At 45.3% G+C, this 19,848-nt stretch overlaps 1 protein-coding gene across 4 annotated transcripts in view; it reads left to right on the plus strand.

Moving 5' to 3' along the window:
• The first annotated feature begins 14,875 nt into the window (after window positions 1-14,875).
• Nf2 (NF2, moesin-ezrin-radixin like (MERLIN) tumor suppressor) overlaps window positions 14,876-19,848 on the plus strand; it is an 89,663-nt gene continuing 84,690 nt past the window's right edge. For 2 of the 4 annotated variants that reach the window (XM_059275553.1, XM_059275554.1), the window contains exon 1: window positions 14,879-15,371. In XM_059275553.1, the coding sequence (XP_059131536.1) occupies window positions 15,258-15,371 (114 nt within the window). In that variant the 5' untranslated portion in view covers window positions 14,879-15,257. Of the gene's footprint in view, window positions 15,372-19,848 lie in introns of all 4 variants that reach the window. The other 2 variants (XM_059275555.1, XM_059275552.1) reach the window with 2 other exon arrangements.

The following is a 19,848-nucleotide window of genomic DNA, read 5'->3' on the forward strand; positions in this document are numbered from 1 at the left end:
CACCCCCTCCACTATTGCTAGGAGTCTTAGCTGGGGTCATCCTTGTGGATTCCTGGGAGTTTCCCTGGTACCAGGTTTCTCCCTAAACCCCTCTATCAATATATCTCTTTCATTGCTCTCCCTCTCTGTCCCTCCCCCAACTCAGCTATCTCAATCCCTCATGTTCCCACCTCCAAACCCCCACTTCCATTCCCCCTCCCCCGCCCAGTTTACCCAGGAGATCTCATCTATTTCCCATTCCCAGGGTAATCCTCCTTGCTACCTAGTTTCTCTGGGGCTGTGGATTGTAGCCTGGTTATGGATTGCTTTACATCTAATATCCACTTATGAGTGAGTACATACCATGTTTCTCTTTCTGGGTCTGGGTTACCTCACTCAGGAAGATTTTTTCTAGTTCCAACCATTTGCCTGCAAGTTTCATTGTTTTTTTTGTTTTTTTGTTTTTTTTTTAACCTCTGAGTAATACTCCATTCTGTAGATGTATCACATTTTCCTTATCCATTCTTCGGTTGAGGGGCATCTAGGCTGTTTCCAGGTTCTGGCTATTATGAATAATGCTGCTATGAACATAGCTGAGCAAGTGTCCTTGTGGTATGATTGAGCATCCTTTGGGTATTTGCCCAAGAGTGGTATTTCTGGGTCTTGAGGTAGCTTGATTCCCAATTTTCTGAGAAACTGCCATACTGGTTTCCGAAGTGGATATACAAGTTTGCATTCCCACCAACAGTGGAGGAGTATTCCCCTTACTCCACATCCTCTCCAACATAGGTTGTCATTACTGTTTTTGATCTTAGCCATTCTGACAGGTGTAAGATGGTAACTCAGAGTCATTTTGATTTGCATTTCCCTGATGACTAAGGATGTTGAGCAATTCCTTAAATGTCTTTCAGCCATTTGAGATTCTTCTGTTGAGAATTCTCTGTTTAGATCTGTACCCCATTTTTAATTGGATTATTTGGTATTTTGATGTCTAGTTTCTTTAGTTCTTTATATATTTTGGAGATCAGCCCTCTGTCAAATGTGGAGTTGGTGATAATTTTTTTCCATTCTGTAGGCTGCCATGCTCTTGGATAGGTAGGATTAACATAGTAAAAATAACAAGTTTACCAAAAGCAATCTACAGATTCAAGGTAATCCCCATCAAAATCCCAATACAATTCTTCACAGACCTTGAAAGAATAACACTCAGCTTCATATGGAAAAACAAAAAACCCAGGATAGCTGAAACAACCCTGTACAATAAAGGAACTTCCAGAAGCACCACCATCCCTAACTCAAGCTTTACTGTAGAGCTATAGTAATAAAAACAGCTTGGTATTGGCATAAAAACAGACACGTGGATCAATGGAATTGAATTGAAGACCCTGACATAAATCTACACACTTATGAGCACCTGATTTTGGACAAAGAAGCCAAAATAGTACAGTGGAAAAAAGAAAGCATCTTCAACAAGTGGTGCTGGCATAACTTGATATCAACATGTAGAAGGACGCAAATAGATTCATATCTATGGACATGCACACAATTCAAGGCCAAATAGGTCAAAGACGTAAATATAAATCCAGTTACACTGAACCTGGTAGAAGAGAAAGTGGGAAGTAGCCTTGAATGCATTGACACAGGAGATTACTTCCTGAATATAACACCAGTAGCACAGACACTGAGGTCGACAATTAATAAATGAGACCTCCTGAAACTGAGAAGCTTCTGTAAGGCAAAGGACACAATCGATCAGACCGCTGCATTTCTAAAAAGGATTTTTCCCTCCTCCCTCAACCTAAGCTGGGGATGGGCAGGAAGATGAAATAGATTGGCTCTGGAACATTCCACTGTTGACTAGGAGAGATGGAAGACAGGTTTTACTCCCTATTTTGTGTGAAATGTTTTGAGTATTTGTCCCCCAGATTTCATGTGTTAAAAACTTGGTCCTTAAAGTTATACATTAATGGCAATTGGAAATGGAACTTTTGGTTTTGTTTTGTTTTTTGGTTTTTCGAAACAGGGTTTCTCTGTGTAGCTTTGCGCCTTTCCTGGGACTCACTTGGTAGCCCAGGCTGGCCTCGAACTCACAGAGATCCGCCTGGCTCTGCCTCCCGAGTGCTGGGATTAAAGGCGTGCGCCACCACCGCCCGGCGGAAATGGAACTTTTGGAAGGTGATGGGGTCGTAAGGATGCTGACCTCATGAATGGTTAATCAATTCATGAATTAATGGACCAGTGGGTTACTGAGGAAGCAGGTCATGAGAGTGGATGTATTGTAAGACTAAGGTGTAGCCCTGTGTTACATCATATATGAAGCCTGGATTCTGTCCCCAGATAGAATATAAATATAAAACAAGTTTGGCTGTGTTGGCTTTCTCTTGCTATTATATGATATTCTATGTCATCTCTTGACTCTGTAGAGTCCTGGCTAGCAAGAAGGACCTCTCCAGATGCAGCCCGTCACCCTTGAACTTCCCAGTCTTCAGAACTATAATAAATAAATTTCTTTGCTTTTTCAATTACTTATCTTCAATTATTTTATTATAGCAGTGGACAACAGACTCATATGAACCATGATACATGGCAGCTAACTAGAGAGATAGCCTCAATGCCTATTCCTCTACCCTAGTTAGAATGACCAAAATAATCCAGTTTATACTGGAATGTCTCTGTTTTTGCACAGAAAGTCCCTTGTCCCAGGAATCTACTCAGTCTCAGAAACCAGAAGATGAAGTTATCCCAGTTAGAAGTAGGTTGCAATCTGTCATTTCTACCCATCCTCTTGGTTACACATGGAAGCCTGGTCAGTGTGGGAGTGGGCCATACAAGAGTGTGAATACCAGCTGGGCCTCTAATCCCAGCTACGAGGAGGCTGTGTCGGGAGGATCCCAAGTGCGTAGGATGTCTGGGCTACAGAGTGAGTTCAAGGCTGACTTATACAATTTAGTGAGACCATATCTCAAACTAAAATGTTAAAAAGAGGGCTGAGGATCTAGTTCATCAGTAGAACACTTGCCTAGGATACAAAGACCCTAGGTTCATTTCCTTGTACCAAGTGCGTGAACACCAACATCCAAGAATGTCAAGGGCATATTGGAAGCTGGTTACTACCTTTAGGTTTTGCAGGAGGTCCGACTTCATGATTTGAATTGGACTCAGTCCTCAAGCTCAGCATATCCTCCCTTTTCAGGCCTGAAGGCAGAACCCAGAGTTATAAGAATGCTAAGCAAGAATTTTACCCCTAGTGCTTTCAACCTCTCTTCCACAAGCCAGCCTCCCCAGCATCCCCAAGGCCTCCTGTCTCACACCTGTCTCACACCCCCTTCCTCTACCTTCCCATCCATCCCCTTGCTCTAAGATCCCCTCCTGTCCACTCTAAGTCTGGGGCATCTCTCTCTCTCTCTCCTGAATGTGTCTCCCAACCATCCCTTCCCCCTCTGCAGGGAACAGGCCCCTGCTCTCGGCTTCCCTCCCTCCCTCCTCCCCTCCTCTCTCCATTCCCTTCCCAACCCACCCTCTTAGAATCCACCTTCAGAACTCTTTGCCAAGGCCTGCTGTCCACTCATGGAATGAAATGAGAGGAGCCAGGGGCATTGACAGATGAGCAGCATTGGGCCGAGAGGAGCAGGCAGGTTCACAAATGTGAAATATGGACAAACCTGCCACCATCTATTCCCTGGGACAAATAGATCATCAGCGAATAGGCTGCAGAAGAGCAAAGAGACAAATTACCCAGCTGTGGCACTGTCACCTGCTCCTTATTGATGGGCTTTTATGCTCAGGCCCAACTGCTCCCAGAGAACTGAATCCTCCAGCTCCTATGGGACCCCAAGCAGGAGACATAGAGACTAGAAAGCTTTCATGCCTCTGCTGGGGCATGAGCCACAAGACTAAGTCCCAGCCCTTGGGTCCTAGACATGATATGCAGATATGAAAGATGTGACTTTGACACAGCACTGCATAAGCATATTAATAAAATCCAGTCTGTGTGCAAGTGATAAATAGTACAAGTGCTCCCCCAAACTTATCTCAGCTATTGAACAGTTTCAAAGCGGCTGGCATGGAATGAATTATAAACTGTGTGCACAAACTATTGCCACAAGATGGCACCATCTTAGCCTGGAAGTTCAAGCTGGAAGATGGTTCTGCTGAGTAAATCTGACTGTTGCTGTGGTTTGTTTGGACTCTAGCAACTGCTTTTTGTGGCTATTGGAGCTGACTTCTGGCCATTGACTTAGTTTAATCTGAAGAGCAATAGCAGCATCATATGAGCACAAGCAGAGGAGGTATTGGATATGATAAAGAAACTAAGATGAAGCCGGGGGTGGTAGTGCACACCTTGAATCCCAGCACTCGGGAGACAGGCTAGCCTGGGCTACAGAGCCAGTTCCAGGACAGCCAGGGCTATGCAGAGACCCTGTCTCAAATAAAAAAACAAAACAAAAACTGCAACCCACAGAACCAGGGAGGCTGTATAGCAGGGGGGACCCTAGGATGACTGTGGCTTATAATAAGTTTTGGTTTTACTCAATCACTGGGCAAACTTCACTGAAACATTTCACTATTAGGATAAGAATTTGTACTGTATCAAGCTGATAAAAGGAATAAATAAATAAATAATTTTAAAATTAAATATAAATAAATAAATAAATTGGCTTGCTCATGGTGTTTCGCCACAGTAGTAGGTGTTGTAATAAAGTGGGGGAATTTGACCAGAGGCAGACAAGTGCTAAGGGAAAATGGTGTGAGGAAATCTGAGAAGAAGCTTTGCAAGGACTGGAGAGATACGCTGATCCAAGCCAAGCGTCTGGGGCTGCCAGACGCTGGAAAGGTGAGGACCGGCCCTTCCCCTTGTAGGCATCAGAGGAAGTGCAATCTTGATTGACTCCTTTGTCTCGGACTTACTGCGTCCAGAGTGAGACAGACAATCCCTCCTTCCCTGCTTCCTTTCTCTTGTGTTTGTATGCGAATGCATGAGAATCACGACATAGTGGAGGTTAGAGGCAACCCCGGGTGTCAGCCCTTGCCTTCTACCTTGTTTGAGGCAGTGTCTCTTTGCTGTTTGGTGCTTCAGACACCAAATATTTCTCGAGGCTCTCAGACCTCCGGGGATTCTCCTCTTTGTCCCCGTGTCTCTACAGGAGCACTGGGATCACAAGTCTGTGCACCGCTGTTGCCTGACTTTTACATGGGCGGCGGGGGTGGGGGGGTGGGGGGGTGGGGGGGTGGGGGGGGTGGGGGGTGGGGAGTGGGGGAGGAGGCGGCGGGATTCAAACTCAGGTCACTATGCTGTAGGGCAAGTGTGCTACCCACTGGACCATTTCCCCTGCTTGAAACTTCCGTTTTTCTAGGTGACCCATTTTAGGGTGCTTTGGTAAAAGTGGCCCTAGAAAACTAATAGAATATCAGCTTAAGACTCAAAAAGTATCAGCCTGGTGTTGTTATGCCTGCGTCGTGAGCCCCCCAGAGACCACCAGGAGTCTGAGTTCGTATGCAAAAGCAAAGAGCCTTTGTTGCAAGCCCAAGCTTGGGCTTTCTGTCTGTTCTGACACAGCGGGTGGGGTGAATCAGGGAGAGTATCAAGCTCAGTTGAGGCAAGGTTTTTAAGGAGTGAAGGATGGAGGGCGGTAGGGGAATTCCGGATTCAGATGGGGGTTGAACTCCTGACTGGGCAGGAGTGGGGCAGCAGAAGTCTTGTCAAGCAGGGATTGGTACTGGCGTTGCTGCACAGAAATCCTTAATGTTCTGGAGCATCTAGTACTTGTCTCAATTCTGATTGGTCCCCTGCAGGGTACAGTTTGTGGCTTTTCCTGGTTATTGTAAGGGTGAGGTCTAGTTCTGGTATTGTTAGTTTGCAGCCTGTCATGGCTGCACTAATGTTTTTAGGCCTCTTCAGTATGAATGCCTATAATCTCAGCACCCAGGAGTCTGAGGCAGAAAGATCTCAAGTTCAAGGCCAGCTTGTTTCAGACAGTGAGACCCTGCCTTAAAAACAAACAGCCGGGGGGGCTGGAGAGATGGCTCAGAGGTTAAGAGCACTGACTGCTCTTCCAGAGGTCCTGAGTTCAATTCCCAGCAACCACATGGTGGCTCACAACCATCTGTAATGAGATCTGGTGCCCTCTTCTGGACTGAAGTCATACATGCTGTATACATAATAAATAAATAAATCTTAAAAAAAAAAAAAAAAAAAAAAAAAAAAAAAAAAAAAACAGCCGGGCTGCGGCACACACCTTTAATCCCAGCACTCAGGAGGCAGAGCCAGGCAGATCTCTATAAATTCCAGGCCAGACTGGACTACAGAGTGAGATCCAGGACAGGCACCAAAACTACACAGAGAAACCTTGTCTCCAAAAACCAAAAACCAACCAAACAAACAAAAAACCCAAAGTATCAATATATGGAACAAAGAAACAGCAGTAAATTGTGGATTAGACAGTGGCTTGTATAGACAAGGTCCTTTTCCTCCAGTAGTACACTATCCTTAAAATCTGTGGGCCCAGAGCCAGGACAGGATAAATGGAACCAAGGGATGATTCACCTTACAGGTAATCAGAGTAGGGCAGGACAGGACAGGGCAAGATTCCTCCCAGTATTCAACAGCATGCAGGTAAATACATACGGATTTTCACGTCTGAAATTTAACGTTTTCTCATCACAGTTGAGCAAGGGACAGCTAGATTTCTAACAATGGTTACCTACCATTGCTCTCTCACATGGAAGTTATTATCTGCAGCTTGCTCCCGTTCAAACTCAGTTCCTCAGTGATGGGGGTGCAAGCCTTTACCTAATCCCAGCACTCTTGAGGCAGAGGCAGGCAGATCTAGGCCAGGCAGGGTTACACAGTGAGATTCTATTTCAAACAAAACAAAAGCCAACTCAGTGCCTCAGAATGGCACTTAGGAAAAGCATCCCCACCACAGAAAGATCACCAGGGCCCGGTATGTTTAATGGGTCAGGTCACCTCCCAGATTGCTAGTAAGCAAGAACCTCCTTATGTGGCTTCTCTTTTCATGCTATCATAAAGGAATGTGGCTCGGCTCACAGAAGCACCCAGAACTGAGTGTGTGTTATTGGGAGGCTGAGGGGTCGGATACTGAATTCCAGCCCAGGATGGGCTATTTGTTTAGACTCTGTTTCCAAAACCAAAGCAAAATCCCTGAATATTAGAAAACGGAAGACAAAGCCACACTGAGAGACATTTGAAAATATTTAGTTGACTCTCCAAAAAAAAAAAAAACTGTCAAGGTCATAAGATGCAAGGAAAGACTGTGGGAGTATTATGGGATGTAGGAGAGGAAGGAGAAATAACTAAATGCTACATTGGAGCCTACATTGGATCCAGGAACAGTAGTAGAAAAATTGTTGAAACATCAATAAAGTATCTTTTTTTTTTTTCCCTAGTTTTTCGAGACAGGATTTCTCTGTGTAGCTTTGGAGCCTGTCCTGGATCTCACTCCGTAGCCCAGGCTGGCCTTGAACTCACAGAGATCCGCCTGGCTCTGCCTCCAGAGTGCTGGGATTAAAGGCGTGCGCCCCACTGCCTGGTGGTTTGTTTGTTTGTTTTTTGTTGTTGTTGTTTTTGTTTTGGAGAGTGTGTGTGTGTGTGTGTGTGTGTGTGTGTGTGTGTGTGTAGGAGTGCCTGAGTGTGCTTTGGCACACCTGTGGAGGTCAGAGGACAACTTTTGGGAGTGTGTTTTCTCCTTCTACCATGTGGGTCCCAGGAATGGAACTCCGATAATCAGGCTTGTCAGCAGGGGCTTTTACCCACTGCACCATCTCCCTGGCTTGGTTCTTTTTGACTTATTGTATGTTGCTGCAGAGATGGGACTTAGCCTCATATTTGCTAGCTTAGTCCTCTACCTTCACACCCCAGCCTCCTCCTTACTCCCTTTCCCTCTCTTTTCTTCTCCTTCCCTCTTTTCATTTCTTACCCCTCCCCCTTTTTTTCTGATGCAGGATCTCATATATCCCAAGTTGGCCTTGAACTGTGTCAGGGAGGATGACCTTGAACTTCTGATGTTCCTCCGGAATTCTTGAATTACTGACACGGGTTTATTTGGTGCTGGGGATTGAACCCATGTTGTTGTGCATGCAGGGCAACACTCTACTAACTGAGGCACAGCCTCAGCTCCTGTTCATTTTTAAAGAAAGGGTCTCACCATATAGACCGGACTGGCCCGCAACTCAGAGATCCACCTGCCTCTGCCTCCAAAAGTGGGATCTTTCTATCTAAAGAGTCTTTTTACATTTATTCTTTGACAATTTCATACATGTAAACAATGTATTTGACCTTATCCAGCCAAAACTCCTCACTCCTCTCCCCAGACTTCCCCAACACATTCCCTTTCCACTCCCTTTTTGGAGACAATTTCTTGCTATGTAGTACAGGCTTGCCTCAAAGCTCCTGCCATCTTTAGTGTCTCAGCCTTTTGAGTGATAGAACTACATGTGTGGACCACCAAACCTGGCTTCAGTTTTTAAAAGATGTATATAGATTACTTTCAAAAAGGTGTAAACCACAACATGTCATTAAAAAAAAAAAAAATGGCCGGGCGGTGGTGGCGCACGCCTTTAATCCCAGCACTCGGGAGGCAGAGCCAGGTGGATCTCTGTGAGTTCAAGGCTAGCCTGGTCTACAGAGCGAGATCCAGGACAGGCACCAAAACTACACAGAGAAACCCTGAACCCCCTGTCTCAAAAAACCACACACACACAAAAAAAAAAGCAAACTGGTCGTTAGAAATACAACTACTGGAATGCATCAGATTCCCCACATGGTTGAGGATGACCCTGAACTTGTGAACCTCCTGTTTCCACCTCGAGTGCTAGGATCATAGGGTTGTACCATCATGGGCCCAGGATTTTGTGCATGCTAGGCAAGCACAGGATTAACTGAGTTACATTACCAGCCTCACAAAAAATATTTCTTTTATGAGTTTCCACTGGAAGGATTCCGCGTGAACCTTTGTTAGCTCAGTCTCATTATGTAGCCTTGACTGGCCTGGAGCTCTTAAGATACACCTGCCTCTGCCTCCGGAGTACTGGAATTAAAGGCGTATGTTACCGGAAAGAATGGCTGTATCAGGCTTTTTTTGTTGTTGTTGTTTTTGTTTTTGTTTTTTTGAGACAGGGTTTCTCTGTAGCTTTGGAGCCTGTCCTGGACTAGCTCTGTAGACCAGGCTGGCTTTGAACTCACAGAGATCCACCTGCCTCTGCCTCCCGAGTGCTGGGATTACAGGTGTGCGCCACCACCACCCGGCCAGGCTTTTTCTTTTAGGCTCCCAACCAGCTCCCAAATCATGACACTGAGAATTCTTATTAGTTCTATGTGCTTTGCCTGGCCTAGCTTCTGCTAGGCTCATTTCTGGCTAGCTCTTTTAACTTAAAGTAACCTGTTTCTCTTTATCTACCTTTTGCCTCGGGGCATTTTACTTTCCTTTCCTTCTGTGTATCTTACTTTCACTGCTTCCTGTGTCTGTCTGTCTGGTGGCTGCCTGGCTTCTTGTGTCCCTCAGTCTCTCCTTCTCTCCTCTCTCTCTTTTCTTTTTCTTTCTGAGCCAAGACTCCTCCTATTTATTCTCTCTGCCTGCCAGCCCCACCTATCCTTTCTCTGCCTAGCTATTGGTTGTTCAGCTTTTTAGTAGACCAATCAGGTACCTTAGGCAGGCAAGATGAAACAGATATAACATATCTTCATATAATTAAATGCACATCCTTACATCATTAAACAAATGCAGCATAAACAAATGTAACACACCTTTACCCAGTTAAAGTAATATCCTGCACATAAACAAATGTAACACATCTTTACATAGTTAAAATAATCCACAACAAATGGCCATAATCTATTTTTTAAGATTTTTTTTTTTTTTTTTCGAGACAGGGTTTCTCTGTGTAGCTTTGTGCCTTTCCTGGAACTCACTTGGTAGCCCAGGCTGGGCTCGAACTCACAGAGATCCTCCTGGCTCTGCCTCCCAAGTGCTGGGATTAAAGGCGTGTGCCACCACCGCCCGGCTATTTTTTAAGATTTTTTTTAATTAATGTATTTTTTAAATTTTATGTGCATTGGTGTTTTGCCTGCATGTATATCTGTGTGAAGGTGTCAGATCTTGGAGTTACAGACAGTTGTGAGCTGCCATGTGGGTGCTGGGAATTGAACCTGGGTCCTCTGGAAGAGCAGTAACCGCTGAGCCATCTCTCCCTTAAAGATATTATAATTATTTTTTTTTTATGCGTGTGGTTTTTTACTTGCACTGCTTGTGTGCCTGGTGCCTGAGTGAGTGAGAAGAGGGCACTGGATCCAGGTACAGACAGTTGTGAGCCACTATATGGGTTCTGGAAAGCAAGCCTGGGTACTCTGGAAGAGCAGCCAGTGCTTTTTGGTCGTTGTTACTGTTTTTTGTTTGTTTGTTTGTTTGTTTGTTTGTTTGAGACAGGGCCTGTCTATGTATCCCTGGCTGTCCTGGAACTTACAGTCTAGCTGGCATGGCCTCACACTTACAGATCTTCCTGTCTCCTCTTCCCAGTGCTGGGATTAAAGGCGTGTGCACTATCATACTCGGTGCAGTCAGTGTTCTTAACTCTCTGTGTCATCTCTCCAGCTCCTACGCTATTTTTGAAAATTACTATTTTTTTATTTTATGTGTGTGGATGTTTTGACTGCAAGTTTATCTATGCACCACATTTAGATGCCCTGGAACTAGAGTTACAGATGGTTAGGAGCTACAGTGTGTGTCGGGAATTGAACCCAGGTCCTCTGGAAGAGGAGCCAGTGCTCTTAACCAGAGCCATCTCTTCAGCCACCTCACCCATTTTATTTTTTTAATTGTGTGTGTTGTAACCTGCATGTGAGTGCAGGTGCCTGAGGAGCCCAGCAAGAGGGCATCAGATCTCCTGGAGCTGGATTTACAGGCTGTTGAGAGCTGTCCCACTTGGGTACTGGGGATTGAACTCAGGGTCTGTGTAACAGCACTAAATGCTCTTAATCACTGAGCTATCTCCAACCCCTATCATACCTATTTTCATTTCTGGCTCTTTCTTTTTTTTTTTTTTTTTAATTTTATTTTTATTTTTTATTTTTTGGTTTTTCAAGACAGGGTTTCTCTGTGTAGCTTTGCGCCTTTCCTGGAACTTACTTTGGAGACCAGGCTGGCCTTGAACTCACAGAGATCCGCCTGCCTCTACCTCCCGAGTGCTGGGATTAAAGGCGTGCGCCACCACCGCCCGGCTATGGCTCTTTCTTTTGAGATTCAGAGCAACCTATCTTACCTGGACATCTTCCCAGGAACTTTAAATAGAGTATTTTGCAGATTAGTCCTGAGCCTAGTACCTAGGAAGTCTTCTATAAAAATGAATTGTTACTGATCATCAACATTATATTTTAGCTCCTGCTGTGTGATCCACTTCCTTTTGCTTCTCCTCTGTGGCTTCCCCACATCACTCATTTGCTGGCAGTGTCTTTGGTCCTGGGTTATTTGTTGTCTCTGTGGGAAGCCCAGGGAAGAGTCCAATTTGGTTTTCCCACCAGCAGAGAAGAATTGAAGCAATAAAAATGAAGAGAATCCCACACCAAGCCCACAGTACCCTGAAGGATCACTTTGGTGGCATCCTCTCTGGTGGGTCCAGGCAACAGTTCCCTTCCCGACTGGTGCTTCCTGGGGTCACCATACAAGTATAGTTCTAACAACAATGTCTGCTGAATACTATAGGATTCCAATCATGTTATTCATGTAATGCTTTTTAAACTTTCTGTGCAAACAAAAATGGGTTTCATTATGACATTGTCATACATATAAATCCTTAAATTTTGTTCTTGTTAGTCTCATTTTTTGAAGCTTCAACTGTAGCTGGAGAATTTCTCTCCAGCTCCCACCAAGTTCTGCCAGTCCTGGAGCCCGTTTATAAAATAAACACACAGACTCTTACATTATTTAAACTGTTTGGTCATTAGCTCAGGCTTATCATTGTCTAGCTCTTACTCTTATACTTAGCCCATTTCTATTAATCTATACTTTGCCACGTGGCTCGTGGCTTATCGGTACCTTATATTTTTTTTTGTCATGGTGGCGGCTCCAGCAGTCTTCCCCTCTCCTTTTTGTTCCCTCAATTTTTCTCTCTGTTAGTCCCGCCTATACTTCCTGTTTGGCTACTGGCCAATCAGTGTTTATTTTTACAGAGTGATATCCACAGCATTCAACAATGAGACATTAGAAGCCTCTGTAGCACACTATTAAGAGCAGACCGAGGTCCCATTTCTATCTAGCCTTGTCTTTCTAGATCTGAGTCAAGCATGAGACTCTATCGCCTCAGTTTTTTCCTAAGCCTACAGATCAGTATATAACTCTCAGCTACTGCTCCAGCACCATGCATACCACCATGATCCCCACATAATGGATTAAACCTCTGAAACTGTAAGCAAGCCCCCAATTAAATGTTTTCTTTTATAATAGTTGTCTTAGCCAGGCAGTGGTGGCATATGCCTTTAATACCAGCACTCAGGAGGCAGAGGCAGGTGGATCTCTCTGAGTTCGAGGCAGCCTGGTCTACAGAGCGAGATCCAGGACAGGCTCCAAAGCTACACAGAGAAATCCTGTCTCAAAAAACAAACAAACAAACAAAAAAAATAAATAAATAAAGAAAGAAAGAGTTGTCTTGGTTATGGTGTCTCTTCACAGCAACAGGACAGTGATTGGGACATATATCTTTAAAATAAAACTCTATAACTCCCCTAGAAAGCAGAAATTCTCCTATATATAGCACTTGATGACATTAAGGTACAAGTACTACATGTATGTGAAAGGGAAAAATCAGTAGCCATCTTGAGAGGCGCTTCCCCCTCCCCTCCTCTGTGGGGTGTTTACCCACCACCCCCACAGCTCCCCAGAGTTTTCTTGAGTGTGAGCATCAGGAAATATTAGATAGAAGGATTTATTGCGGAGAATATTGCAGAGATAAACAGATAGAAAATAAAGGATAGCCTCAAGGGGGCCTGGAACCTTTTCCAACAGGCCCTGACTGTCTCTGCCTCAGGGTATTTATAGAGACGCCAAGGGGTGGAGCAAAAGACACCCCACCCACCACCCAGCACAGCCAAGTGCAGACCATCTCAGACACCTGCACTCAGGCCTGTGGTCTTAATCATCCTCTATGTGGACCTTCTGGGTAAAGCCACAAGGAACCTGAAAACGGGCTCCCACACTCCTCCAAAGGTATTTGCTGATCAGCAGTTTTAAAAGTGACCAGAAGTTGAACTTATAAGGCTGGGACAATAAATCTATGTATCCTGGACTTGGCAAAACAAGATATGGGGAGTAATGGACTCAACTGACCAGAAGTTTACTTTAGAGGAGAGTAGGACTGGAACAATAAATCTGAATGTATATATCCTGGATTCAACAAAAGCAGGACATAGGTAGTAAAAAATGTATGTCTCTGTAGATACCCTGAATCCTGTTAGCCATCAGTTCATGCTTATAGTTCAGCCAGTAACTTCAAAGAACTACCTCACAGCCGGGCAGTGGTGGAGCATGCCTTTAATCCCAGCACTCGGAGGCAGAGGCAGGTGGATCTCTGTGACTTCGAGGCCAGCCTGGGCTACAGAGCGGGATCCAGGACAGGCTCCAAAGCTACACAGAGAAACCCTATCTCGAAAAACAAAACAAACAAAAAAAGAACTACCTCACCCCTAACCCCCTCGTCCAATCCCAAGCTGCATGTAAACCTTTCCTATATAAACCCCTTCAAGTGAGTGCTCAGGGTGTTCTCCTCCTCCACTCGCTGTGTCAGATGTTGGATGGCTGACCAAGCTTGCTGGTTTTGTTTTTTTTTTTTTTTTTTTTTTTTTTTTTGGTTTTTCAAGACAGGGTTTCTCTGTGTAGCTTTGCGCCTTTTCCTGGAACTCACTTGGTAGCCCAGGCTGGCCTCGAACTCACAGAGATCCGCCTGGCTCTGCCTCCCGAGTGCTGGGATTAAAGGCGTGCGCCACCACCGCCCGGCTGGTTTTGTTATAAAAACCTCTGTGTGCTTGCATCGGATAATGGCTCTGTGGTGGTCTTGCGACCTAGGCACAACATATGCAGTTTGGAGAAAAATAAATAAAATGCAGAGGACAAAATGAAAATGCTTTTAATTTTCCCATCCTTTTTGATGTAGCTCATTTTCATAGGATTCAACCTAGTCAGACACCTTTCTAAACCTTTCTGTATGTATTAAACAAGCTTCAGTTAGTAAGGAAGGGCAGTCACCATCCATTTGGTAATTGTAATTCTCTTAAAGAGAAGCTGGAGGATCAGGCAGGAAAGTGGGAGCCACTTATAAGAAGCCTCTCTACGTGTTTTTAAAGTTTGAGAAATACAGGTCAATACAAGTAATTAGGTGCCAAAAAGGAATTGCGGCCGGTGTCCCAAATACGACTTAAGCTCTGCGGTAACGCACTTCTGGACAGGCGGTCTCTGATCGCGACGTACCTCGTGCGGTGCCACCGGGGCCTCTACAGGTTTCCCGGGAAAGGCGCCGCCTGCGCCTTCTCAACCAGTCTTGCTAGAGTAGGCGTATTCTTTACGAACAAAAGCGGTCGGAGTGACCGCCCCTATAGCCACTCAACGCCGAGTACAGACCCGCGCCCCTGGCTCAGTGCAACTTCCAATTGGTGGAGTGGTCCTAGAGGAGGCGGGACGGAGAGGAAGTCCCGCTTCCTTTGGCGTTCCAGCCAATCACAGTGTCGGGGAAATGACTGGTTAGGTTGCCTCCGTGGGTAGCGTTCTGAGCGGCCTGAGGGCGGGGCGGGGCGGGGGCCCGGCGGGTCGCTGAGGAGGGGGTTGGTGGAGGACGCTTCCCGAGGGCGCGCGGAGCCGAGCGGGTGACAGACACGCACGCACGCGCGCGTGCGCTCCCGGCTCCTGCGCGGCCCCGCGACCCCCGTCGGGCCGCTGAGAGGCGCGCGGCGTCCGCGCCGCAGCCGTCTAGGGTTCCAGTCCAGGGGCGTCCCCGGCGTCCCCAGCCCGAGTCTCGGAGCGCCGGGCCGCGCCCGCTCCTGCCCCCGCGTCCCGTCCTCGCTGCTGTCCGAGACTGTCCCTTGACTCGGCTTTCCGCACCGAGGGCCGGGTCCTCGCGGCCCATGGTGGCCGCTGGGGACCCACGCAGCCTAAGTCTGTCTCGGGCCGGCCGGCCGGCCACCATGGTGGCCCTGAGGCCTGTGCAGCTCCTCCAGGGGGGCTAATAGACCCAGAACGCGGGCCTAGGGGTGAGAGGGTCCCAGGCCAGAACCCCCCGCCATGGCTGGAGCCATCGCTTCCCGCATGAGCTTCAGCTCGCTCAAGAGGAAGCAGCCCAAGACATTCACGGTGCGGATCGTCACCATGGACGCCGAGATGGAGTTCAACTGCGAGGTAACCGGCCGCCAGTCCCGACGGACTATGAGCGGAGAGCCACGGAATCCCTGCCTGTGGGTCCCGGGCGCGCGTCCCCACCCACGGGGCGTCCTCGCTGCGGTGACAGTCGAGGTGGAAGCTTGAGGGATTCTGTATCTACCCTTCTCTGGGCAAGGGTGGAGATGGTCAGAACCGGAAAGGACTATCTAGGCCCAGATCACAAGTTAAAGCTAGTTGTTGCCGTTTTTTTTTGTTTGTTTGTTTTGTTTTTTGTTTTTAAAAGAAAAACAAAACCCAAAAACGTGGGTCTCTTGGTTTTGGCCTTCTTCAAGGTTATTTTCATTCATTTGTTTTTGGAAAAAACGAATCTTTCGTGGTTTACGGTGTGTAGGGCTTGCGCTTAAAATTCCAGGGAGATTTTCATTAGGTATTATTATGCACGCTAGGTCTAAAAAGTTACATCTAGTTTTGTTGAAAGTTTGTACTTTTCCCAGTTCCAAACTTTTAAAGTTTCTAGGGAAAACTTTAAGGAAAGAGTAACTTACATTTACTTTCCATAGTTTCTAACATGGTGATAATAGCTATCATTTGTTGAAAATGTGTGTGTGTGTGTGTGTGTGTGTGTGTGTGTGTGTGTGCGCGTGCGCGTGCGCGTGCATGCTATACAAGCACTCCATCACTGGGTTATATCCACAGCCCTGAGCACTTTCCACGTGTCAGATATTTATACATTTAACTCTCGAAAAACAAAACAACAACCAAAAACTAGTCTGGTAGGTACCCGTGACACTGCAATATATTTGATCTGGTTTCCTGGCCTATTGCTTCTAAAATCTCCAAAGTAGTAAGTGTCTTCTTGTGTGCTAATGAGTTGACTGTTGTTGCCAGGCTTCAGTTTTTAGGATTCAGCTTGGTTGCCAGAAGGGCATCCTTAGGTTGGGACTTCTCAATTCTTCTCTCAAGCTGAGACTGATGGTTAAATTGATCACTAAAGGCCAATGATTTAATCAATAATGCCTATATAATTAAGCCTCCATAAACTCCCAAAAGGATGGGGTTTAGAGAACTTCCAGCTGAACATGTTTGCTGGGAGTGGGAATACAAGCTCTGCACCCTTTCCCACATGCCTTACCTTATGCATTTAAAAAGATCTTGTGAGGCTGGAGAGATGGCTCAGAGAGATGACTGCTCTTCCAGAGGTCTTGAGTTCAATTCCCAGCACCCACATGGTGTCTCACAACCATCTGTAATGAGATCTGGCGCCCTCTTCTGTGTACATAATAAATAAATAAATTAAAAAAAAAAAGATCTTGTAATATCTTGTGCCCCTTGTAATATCCCTGATAAAAAATAGGTAAACACGAGTGTTTATCTACTTTATGTGAGGTGCTCTACTAAATTAACTGAACCCAAAGAGGGAGTTGTGCACCTCAGTTTGTCAGTAGTCAGAAGCATGTGATTGGCATCAGAAACAGAAGGCAGTCTTGTGTGGCTGACACTTTTACCTATGAGATTTAACATTCCAAGAAGAGTGTGTCAGAATTGAATTGAATTAAAGGATACTCAACTGGTATCTGATGGAAGAAAGAATTGTTTGATTGGTTGATGTTGCCCCCATCTTATTTTTTTATTTTTATTTTTTAACATCTTGGTGAAAGATTTTTGGCCAGGTGTGTCAGCACACACCTGTAAATCCAGTGCTTAGGAGCCTGAGCCAGAGAATTGTGAGAGTTCAAGGTCAGCCTGGGCTACTGAATGAGGCAAAAGCCTCTATAAGGGGTGGTGGTGATGCCTTGGAAGGCAGCAGCAGGAGGATCTCTGTGAGTTTGAGGTCAGCCTGATCTACAAATCGAGTCCAGAAAAGCCAGGGCTACACAGAGAAACCCTGTCTCGAAAAACCAAGACCAGAAAAAAAAAAAGGGTGGAAAAAAACTTTAATTTTTCCTTTTTATATATGAAGAGTGCCTCAAGATTTTGAACTTCCGACTAAGCTTTTAGCCAGGATGATACTTTAAGCAATTTATTGTTTGCTACCCAAAGTGTTGACTCTCGGCCAGCAGCATTGGTGAGCCTGACAGTAGATCAGGGGTTACCAGATTGTTTCTACTCAGAACTGTATAGTTCATCATTTCAGCTTTACAGGTCCTCGGGACCCTGTCGGCACTAACTACTCAGCTCTTCAGCTTTGCTTTTAGATAGGATTGACTTAAGCATGACAGTATTAGGTGCTTCCCTGACATAGTCTACTCCAAAGCTGTTGAAGATTCTTTTGAAAACAAGCTTTGGTAATAGTTGTAAGGATGAACAACAAATGTTACAACAAGAAATCAATGAAAATTTAATAAGGTGAGAGGCAGTAGTTTGAATCAAGACTGTCAATGCTTCTTTTCCCCTTCGGATGAGTTAGATACATTCCACTCCTTGTTGCTGAGGCTGAGTCCTAGGAAGGTGGGGCCTCCTTTTTCTACTCAATTCCTACCTGTGGAACAGGGTGTGGCGTACTGAGATGATTTAGGACCTGACTGCTTTTGCCCCAACTTTGACTTGTGAGGCGGTTATTGACCTCAGGAAAGGCAAGTTGAAACCTCAACCTACTGTGTGTTTTTCCACCAAAGACTAAGTCCTGGAATTGGTGGGGAAGGGGACATCTCAGAGAAAAGCTCACCATTTTCACCATTGCCCGTTTCTAGAATCCGGGCTCAGAGATTTTTGCGTGAGGAATGGAGGGGAGCAGGACTTAAAACGGAGTTGTTGACTAGGGGTATAGTTCTGATAAAGCATGTGTAGGTGGCCCAAGATTCAACCCCTAGCACCAAACCCCCAAAACAAACAAGACCCAGATTGCCCTGATCTTACCCCAAAGAAAACAACTTCACCTGAAACACAGCAGGAAAGTTCATGCCTGAAGGTAGTCTTGAGAATGCTATGTTTTAGCGAGAGAAGATTGGATTTTATGAAGATACAGCCTAGACTGTGTGTTTTCCAGTTTGCAAGAAAGTTTTAGGGAACTCTCCTTAGGGAAAGACTAAAGATCAAATATTTACCTCAGCAGCAGTTCCCTCAGAGTAACCCGTAATTCAGTAGGCTAGTTTGTATACAAGTTGTGCCCCAGGGCATTGTTACAAATATTAGAAAAACAAGCCACAATGAGAGTTTAACAGCTAGATGGTCATGGAAAGGGAAGACTAAAGCCATGTCATTCAAGGTTAACTACCCAAATCAACATTTCCCTGTGGGGAAATGTCATAGGCCTTCACACTGTGGGATAAGTAGATTTTGTTAAAATCATCCAGCCGGTCACCAAACAAGTAAATGGTAAGTCTTGATGTTAGATTTGATGGTCTGTGTCTGTAATCTTAGCACTTTCCAGGCTGAGGGAATGGGAATGGAGTGGTCAAGGCCAGCTTGAGTTACATAGTAAGCTCTGCCTCAAAAATACAAGGACAGAGTGTGCTGCCCCTCTCCCACCAAATAGAAGCCCTGGATAGGGGGCACCAGTACCCAGAGTCAATAAAAATATTATCTGAAATGTCCAAAACATCAAAAACTATGAGATATGCAAAAAATGGGAAAATATGACCTGTACAAGGAAGGAAGAAGAGGTGGGTATGGGAAAGCTAGCTACAGAAGTCCCTGTGAGAGTGAACAGGGGTCAGAGTTAACAAAAAAGGCTGTAGGGAGGTTGTTCAGTCAATACACTGCTTGCCATGCAAGTATGAGGATCTGCACTCTGATCCTGAGCACCATGTAAAAGCTGTGCTGGAGGATGGAGGCAGGAAGGTCTCCGGAGCTTGCTGGCCAGCCAGGCTATGTGAACGTTGAGCTCCAGGGTCAGTGAGAAACCTGGTCATTCAAAATAAGGCAGAGAGTAATAGAGGAGGACATTTTATACTGTCTACTGGCTTCCACATGTCCATGTGCATCTGCACCACACAAGTACACATCCATGCACATGCACAAACTCTTGAATACACACACACACACACACACACACACACACACACACACACACACACATACCCATTAGCCATTATAAATATATTCCCAGAACTTAAGGGACACACAAAGTAGTAAAGGAAGCCACAAGATACTGCCAAATCAAGTGGAGCTCACGAAAGACAGGAGTTATAAAAGAGAACCAAACGAAAGCTCTAGAGTTGAAAAGTCTAATAGCTGGAATAAAATACTCATTAGAGGAACCCCAGTTACAAATCTGAACTATCAGAAGAAAGAAGGAAGTCCACTAAGAATTAAGGTCTAGGAAAGTTGATTATGGATTAAGTAGTCGTTTTCAGAGTAGTGAAATGAAGACAACAGATACCAAGAACTGGGAGGATTTGTCACTCAAAAGACCTGCCTTACAGAAAACTGTAAGCAAGAGACCTCAAAGAGAACAGTAAAGGTGATTATATAGATGCTGTAAATGCTTAGTTTTCTCCTTAACTGATTAAAAAATTGTCTAAGTGCTTGTAATGTTAGACATATAGTATATATT

Source organism: Peromyscus eremicus, chromosome 10 (assembly GCF_949786415.1).
Source record: "Peromyscus eremicus chromosome 10, PerEre_H2_v1, whole genome shotgun sequence".
NCBI lineage: Eukaryota > Metazoa > Chordata > Mammalia > Rodentia > Cricetidae > Peromyscus > Peromyscus eremicus.